At 40.8% G+C, this 8,309-nt stretch overlaps 1 protein-coding gene across 2 annotated transcripts in view; it reads right to left on the minus strand.

Moving 5' to 3' along the window:
- Positions 1-693: 693 nt before the first annotated feature.
- The window catches only part of LOC111262489 (uncharacterized), a 14,442-nt gene continuing 6,826 nt past the window's right edge, over positions 694-8,309 (minus strand). For both annotated transcript variants that reach the window (XM_022836792.2, XM_022836791.2), the window contains exons 2-6: positions 3,574-3,879; positions 3,128-3,328; positions 1,799-2,031; positions 1,361-1,484; positions 694-1,037 (exon numbers count right to left, since the gene is read on the minus strand). In XM_022836792.2, coding sequence (XP_022692527.1) covers positions 787-1,037; positions 1,361-1,484; positions 1,799-2,031; positions 3,128-3,328; positions 3,574-3,879 — 1,115 coding nt within the window. In that variant the 3' untranslated portion in view covers positions 694-786. The remainder of the gene's footprint in view (positions 1,038-1,360; positions 1,485-1,798; positions 2,032-3,127; positions 3,329-3,573; positions 3,880-8,309) is intronic.

Here is an 8,309-nt window from a genome sequence, read left to right on the forward strand (position 1 = left end):
GTTGTCACCTTGCACAATTCCTACTAATACCTGTAACCTCTTCCCACTGAAGCAAAACAATCACTGTTATATGGATTATGTAGTGATAAAACAAATGTATTGTATGATTAATCAACTAGTTGTTGCAGTTTGGTCGTAGTGTATAATGATGTCCATATAGGCACCACGCTGGGTATTAGAGCTCACAGGGTTTTGTAGGCAGGTATCGATTGGGTATGGCAGTTCTACCTGGCTCGCGATCGACATTTATAACCTTACCTTTTTTCCGTAGTCGATTTTGCTTGTTTAATGGTTGGTGCATGACGGTTCGGCTGTACGCTTGATACGCTACTCCCTAGTTTATGTATGCAACAATTTCTGATTAGCCGTGCAAGAACATTCTCATAACACGAAAGTTGGTTTTCAGCTTTCGAAGTTCGCTAAACAGTGTAAGCTTCCTCATGGACTTCAAAGCATATCGTACATACTCTGGAAACATTCTTTTGTCCTATTGTAACTCTTTTGAATACGTACGTGTATAATACGCAGATTCGATCTATATGGCCTAGATGAAAGTAAACTAATTTATAAACCAAAAGCCTGCATAACATATTTTGTGCATCCATAGCATGTTAGAAAAATCTTAGAAATATTCACAAGGATAGGGCATTGTGAACTCTTGTTTAGCTAATGATTGAATGACGACACAAGATCTATGCATGTCATAAACATATTTACTGTACAATGTCTAGCGCCTCCGTTTCCCCTAAGCTTCTTCGGTTTCATTCTCGCGTTATGCTTCTTTGCCTACATCGTAAAGGTGGTAGATATATTCACAGCGAGTGTCAGTAGCGTTATGTACAGCGAGATGATTTGAATGAATAGGCCTGAATCCCAGGCCATTAGCACCTTTTTCCGTCTGTCGAACAACAAATGGAAGTATTGTGGAGATGTTGGACCTGCTGCTGTCCTTACTGTCGCTGCAGACGAATCACTGCCGCTCCATGCAGCCGCCTCAGGCATGCCGTACGGTTCACCGTAGTCAGTATCAGTCCCTTCTGTCGACAATCCCGATACATCGTACCAGACACGATAAGTAATGCGCAGACGTACAAACATATTGTTACAATACAATGGCGGGTTTCGAAATGGTTGGTCGAATGCTGGCAAATATTGATTACACAGTTATACATCTGAAACATGTTACTTTTATGTGACCTGAAAACATGCCGTGTACTCAAACAAAGCTCAGACAGAGCTCCGTTAACAGTAAGTGCAATCGTTAGATTACTGCGCCGTTTAGGCTTGCATCAATCAGCCCGCTCGAATTAGCATCAGTAAGTACAAAAAATAACGTGCCGTGCCACAACTCTGTACTGACCATGCACGATGCGTATCGTTCTTCGAAAGATAACGGGTTTGACTGTGCGTCTTATGCGTGTAAATATGAGGTCGCAGAAAAATGTCCGGCTATTCCCGATTCTCGGAACGACGACGTCTTCATTCTGTAACAAAAAATGTCATAGCGGTTAACATTTCGGTACCACATGTAGTGATACTGCAGCGTTTTCCCATGGATCGAAACGGAAGTAACAACACAAGCGTCTTACAAGAGCTAAATACAGTATTTCTCGACAGTTATTGCCGTCAGTTGGACTTAGTAATACGTGGTCCTCTAGCTTTATAAACAGGTTAATGAATAACATATATCAGCGTTGATAAAGGAACTGTACTCGACGCCACCGAACACAAAGTACTCAAGATGAAGCCCTATCTTATGGCTAATAGAGCTTTTACGGTGACACGGGTTAGTGTTTACCTGAAGAGCCACTGTGCCCTCGATAACTACGATTCCTTGATTTCCTTTCCGGGTTTGTCCTGAACTGATACCGCTACTGTTAAAATCAGTTCTTGCAAACGGACGCTCAACAGCATCGTAGTCTATCTGATAAAGATCCAGTCGCAGCTGAGAAGGTTCTTCCCGAGTACTAGCTAGACAGTGCAGTGTCCTTTGCGACAGATTTAATCGTAACTCGAATACGGAAGGAACGTCTGTAATTGAATTCACTTATTAACTGCTGGGATCTTTGAATAATCGAATTTGTTTGTTATAAATCTCCCACCCAGGAAATAAGAACTATCCGAAGACCTGACTTACGGATATCGTCATATAAGAATCATTGGAGCTTAGGAAACTGAGGAAAATCATTTTTATCACTTTCTATCCTGGATGTAATAATTTAGTTTTACTGGCAAGGAAGTGTCATTTTGCATAGATTTCTTTTACGAAATCAACTTCCAAATGTACGATGATCTTTGTGATGAGAGAAAATTAATAATACGGATAACTTTACTGACGGATTTGATTACATCTGCATGAATTTTTCAACTTATTTTCCAAACGAACAGGTTTTTTGCAATTCCTTCGTCATTATCTAGCCAATATTTTCCAGGCAACTGAAAAACAAATATATTTAATATGGCTAGAATTGAGCTAACAATAACAACTATAACTATGAGGAGCTGTATTACAATTCACTGCTCGATAAGAGTGTTTGACGAGTACTAGATCTCATTCTAGCCCATTTTATTTCTGGACGCCAGACAGAACGAGCCCATTTAGTAATAGACAAAATAACGGCTTCTTGTATCAGAACATCTTAAATGATTTGTCTTGTTTTGTGCAGGCTTAATGATTTTAATAACACCCAGGCTCCAAAGTCGCCTCGGGTTGTGGAAGCGCGAAGTTACCTTCTGTCGAATAAGACTTCAAGGTCGCAATTGCGCCCTGCCCAACATATACGTTTTTTTAAGAAGACTAAGCCTTAGAACCAAGAACAGAAATGGCGAAATCTGCTAACACTTATCGTTATTGGACAATAGACTTTTGTGCCATCTGCATAAATTGTTTGTAGATAAGAATAAAAAAGATGTATTAAGGGGCAAACAAGCCTTGCCTGTAAACAGCTAAAGCTGGCCTTTTCTTCATCTGAAAAAGTAAAGCAAATAATGTCTATTCGCTCGTCTTCTGCGTGCTAGTATTGAGTCTTCCTAGTGCTCAAATGAAGCTCATAATTACGACTCTGTATTAAGAAGGCTATTTTGATCCATTGGCTAATACTGAAAGTTTCAAAATGCAGGAACGTACCGTATATGTACAATTCTAGGTGGTCCTTCGCTGATGTATCAAATGAAAGCTCGTTCTCGTCAGTGGCCACGTCACCACCTTGAGCATCGAGGACTTCACAGGTAAAATTACCCGAAAGCTCTTTTACTGCTCGCGGAAACCTTACAGCGCGAAACATTTCCTTAGGGGCATCGTTGTATTTATAACGTGAATCGATAAGATCTGAAAATAAGTTAAAAAATCGATCACGTTTATTTTCTAGCTACTCTTATATGTTGTATCGTTATAAATATATACCCTTGTGATATATTAGCTTACGATATCGGTTGATGCGATATAATAATTTCATTGTCTTAACTGTCGCGAAGCTCAGCTACCGACGATATCAATGGCCACCGCGAATTCCATCTCCAAAGACCTCACGCTAATTAGAAATCAATGTAAATTCAACCATAATTTCTATTTACCTAAATACGCATGATGGAAAAGTCGGGATCCAGTTGCGGAAATCCAAGTATAAAATGGCGCTGCTTCCTCATTGCGAAACCATTTCACAACGAGGTCATTGCTGATGATCCGAGTAGCAATCGTATTATTGACAGTTGATGAAGACAACGTGTTGTCCAAAGCTTGAATATGATATACGCAATCTAAAATAAGCTCTTCATGTGCTGGCTGCGCGTAAGTTATTGTTGTCACACTGAGTTGCTCATCAGCTTCTTTACCGAGTATTCTTACTCCGGTAAAGATAACGCGCTGTCCAAACGCTCTACCTGGAACAACATTGAACCAAGTTATTCTTATGCACAGCTCGTTCGATTGCATAATTGCCCTGCTCATTCTTCCCTAAACAGATAATTCTGAGCAATTAAATCGAAGGTATGTACTTACATTCGCCCAATCTACATTGGTTGCCATTCTGTATGTAATCTTCATTAGGTCATCCCTATAAGTTTTATTTTGGAGTTTTATAAGTTTATTTTGGAATTTCAAGCTATTTAGCCCCACAACGAAAAATTGAAAGTTGCAGTAAGAAAAACGATTGTTCAGTATAGTTTAGGTTTCGCTCTTACCCCATGGTCAATTTGATTGAGCATTTACGTGAAGCTGTACAAGGTTTCAAACAAGGAAATGTCACAAGTGTATTTAAGGTCAACGCTGAAGTCTGCCTTCTCGAAAGGGCTGAAAGCGAACCAAATTTATAAGGAAATATATCAGGCACATGGACTCAACGCTGTAACCGATCGCACGGTCAGAAAGTAGTTCGCTTGCCTTCAGAAAGGTGACTTCAGCATCGAAGAAGGCACGTCCAGGTTGACCGACCGGCTATGACGACCCTGGAATTTTCACTTCATTCGATCAGAACGCGCATCAGATCGCAGAAAACACAGGAGCATTCAAATCAATTGACATCTGTCAAGCAACGATTATGTAAATTGAGCAGATCTCTACTTTAAGAGAAGCCGTGTTCACACGGCCGATCTTTTGTAAGACTGAACGAAAACAACCCCTTTTTTGCAAAGACAGTGACAAGCAATGATAAATGGATAATTTACAGTGACGTCATCCAAGGCAGGTCGTGGACAAAGCTTTTCAAATGGAAGCTAAAGCCGGATCTTATCCAGAGAATATAGGTGTGTGCATTTGGTGCGATTGTTAGAACCTGCTATTCTATGAGCTTCTCTCAAACAATCCAAACGTTAATCCCTATGAAATGCCCAGCTATGGCGAACAAGACGAAAGTCATATTTTATCATAACAACATGAACCCCTACGCATCTTCAGTGAGTCCTCAAAAATTGTACGAGGTTAAATAAAACATTTTGCCTTACGTAGAACTCCCCTTATTGAAATTGATTTTGCATCTTTACAAGGTGTTAAAGCTCACACTGATCAGTTCACTGTGCATAAAAATATTAGTTTCCAAAAAATAAAATTAACAAGCTGTCTAAAAGATGAGCGAAAACAAACGACGGGAGAAGTCCGTAGCGGACATGGTACAGCCTAACACTTTGCATAAATAAGCAGATTACTAGAGTTAACGTTTTTGAAAAAAGTGTCAGAAAATTTAGATAAAAAATGACATGCTTTCACAAGCAAAAATAATTCTTTTAGAAAGTGATATCCAGTACGCATACGGTCAGAAACGTCTATAACGTTAGTGTGTCAGCATAACTGAATATGAACCAGATTTATTACTTACGAATACAAAATTTGAATTATTAGTTCAATTTTATAAATAGAAGACCAAGCTGCAAGTAATCTAATGTATAATTAAGGTCGTTATTACTTCGTAAATATTAGGTACGTTTTCATTCTTTGACATATCGTTCGCCGCAGGTGACATGAGTAACCAAGCAATAAAAAAAGGATCAGATACGACAACAAGCTTATGTTCTGATTTCTTCTTTAATTCAAAATAGAAATTTCCAGTTGTGTATGATCTGTCATATACAAGTACTGTCTAAAGTACTTTAATTTATTTAAAGAGTTTATTGGCTAACTAATAAACCAGCCATCGTTTGTTACATCAAAGTCAGCGTATAACTAACTGCTATAGAGTTTCGACGAGGTAGTGTTTTCGATCCCCTCCACCGGCTTTGTCCTAACACCATTTTTTCCATCATCACTATCTATTCGTCCGCTGCCTCTTGCTGTTTCCTTTATCTGGCGGTGTCGTGCACTTAGCTTCTTTTGCTCGATGACAGGAAAAGCGGAGCCCTGTAGGCGCTGCCTGCCATTCTTTCTATTCCGTTCGATATTATTCAAACGATGCATCTCAACCCATATTTGGGATATGATAGTGCTTATACATATCCTATAAACGCTCTTCTGCTAATCTCTTATACGGCTGTTGACTCTGTTACATTTCGCTATGCGCGATCCCCTGCTGCTCACAAAAATCAAAAGATTACAAACACCTCGGTCTGTCCGTTCGGTGATGGTAGCTCGCTCATAGGCTGGAATACTTATTATACTATTCTTTTTGCAATCGGCCCTCGAATCCCTTCTCCTCATCCCACCGTTGCTTGCTTGTTCCTCATGACAACGGGTTCTAAATTTTCGGTTTTCAAACACGTTTCTGTTGACTTTCCCTTTTTTTTTTTCGCTTTTTTCTCGTCGGGCATTTTATCAGTAGGAACCCCATCGGCTTCCGGGTTTCATATTCTCACTGTAAGCGGTTGCACCGCTCGGCCCTTTCTCCCTACTTTCATTGTTCCCGTGACTGTGTTGTCTACGACCTCTTCTGTCTTTCGCTGCCTGTACCCAGAGGTCCGGGGCATGACGCAGTAGACCTAGAAGAAAAAACGTAGCGATGCTGCGCGACAATCTCCCCTTTGGGAAGAGGGGAAGGCCGTATTCTTTTGAGTTGTAGTTTACTATGGTAGCGGCACTCATAGTTGTAATACTGGCAGTCCTTGGCCTCATAGTTTTGCTCCAACTGCGACTGCTAGTGTTACCATACACTATCACTCAAAAAAACACGGGTTTTTTTTCTCACACAGACAAATACACGCCTTCACTTCGTCGGATCTCAACAAAGGTCCTTTTAGTCAAAAAAGGACCATTGTACGTACAAGCCAATAAAAGAAGCAGAGAAGAGAGGACGACTCCGACAACACTGCCAACAATGGTAGCGCTTCGTGTCCTTTGAACCATTCTTGTCCATTCCTCTTGCTGTATTTTTCTGCAATTCAATTGTTGTTCCGCTTCTTTACTAGATGACAGCTTACGAACGGGGAATCGCCAACAGGAAGAGGCTCGCGCGACCACCGTTCTATAGGCTTCCATATTTCCCCCACCTCGCGTTCTATCTCTGGTTATCGTTCTATATCCAGTTCCTTTAACAAGTCCCTTGTTCTTCCTTACCGCCACCCACTACAGCGACAGAGGTTGGGGCAACACCGAAAGAAGTCCACCACCCGCACCATTGTCACTTGGTTCTTCTTCTCGCTACTTTATTTTAGTTCGTTTTTCCCGCATTCTCTTGCTATCACCTGTTGTAGGCCACAGATAGCAGGCAACCCAGAAGGTTACTCTTAACATCACCACCGCAGACGCCAGCAATACTACATCTGCTATTATTCGTTGTACGAGACTTTTTTTCTGGGCTACCTCAGCTTCATCTGCTTCGTGCTACAACCGCAGCAGCGCTTTGATTTGCTTAACGCGCTGCGTACGTCGCTTCTATTTCTCTGCTGGTGTCGTCGATGCAATAGCTCGGCACAACGTGGTCTGCCCTTCCGTTACAGTGCTTTAGAGGAGTGGGCCGACTGTGGAAGCATGGAAGAGAGCATTGAACGGAAAAGCATAGCAAGTGGGGGGCGGGGTAGCAGCTATGCAGAGGAACTGGGAAACTGGGGTTCTGTCACCCTTCGACTGGAGTACCGCAATGGAAAGAAACCACGATGAGACGGCAAGCGTCGTCCTTTTATGCAACCGCTGGTGCCGTTACGGCCGACGGCTGTTTTCTGCACTTTCGTTCACCAGTCCGACGCCTGTCATTCCCCTTTCCGCAAAATGTATTTATCTATTTTACGGTGGCCCTGGTAGACACCGAAAGCCTTAACGACAGGCACTGCGTTGCCTTCGCGCATCTATTTGGATACAAGCCCCACGCTTACTTGGTATAGAGAACGTGTCACAATGAGGGTCACGCACAAAAAGACACGGAAAACATGAATACCTGCTTTGAGAAAAATCTGAGTAAACCTCATATTTGCTGTTTAAATATCATTCTAACTTTAACCGCGATTTTCCAAGTAACTGTTAGTACTAGAAAACATTTGAATTAATAAGTCTCATAAGATGGAGTGCTATTAATACATATATATATATATATATAAACCGGCAGCTGCTAATGAAATTACATTTTCTATTTTGTCCATCGATCTATCCTGGTTTAAATCTAAATCCAGAGTTATCACGAATGACTTGATAGCATGAGCCATTAAGGCGTAGGATCAATATTTGTATGTTGGTCGAACGTTACTAAATTCCATTACTAGATAAAAGAAATACATACAGCAAAGCTAAAACGTTAAATCATACGTAAAAAACGTTTGATAATACAACAAGTTCATAAGTAACAGTCTCCATAAAACTGAGCTACAGTTGGTACCTGCATCTGCAAACATCCAATACGCTCTTGAACTGTAATCATACAACTAATGTATCGGAAATTAAACCAATACTATATATA

This window comes from Varroa jacobsoni, unplaced genomic scaffold, assembly GCF_002532875.2.
Source record: "Varroa jacobsoni isolate VJ856 unplaced genomic scaffold, vjacob_1.0 scaffold_668, whole genome shotgun sequence".
NCBI classification, from domain to species: domain Eukaryota; kingdom Metazoa; phylum Arthropoda; class Arachnida; order Mesostigmata; family Varroidae; genus Varroa; species Varroa jacobsoni.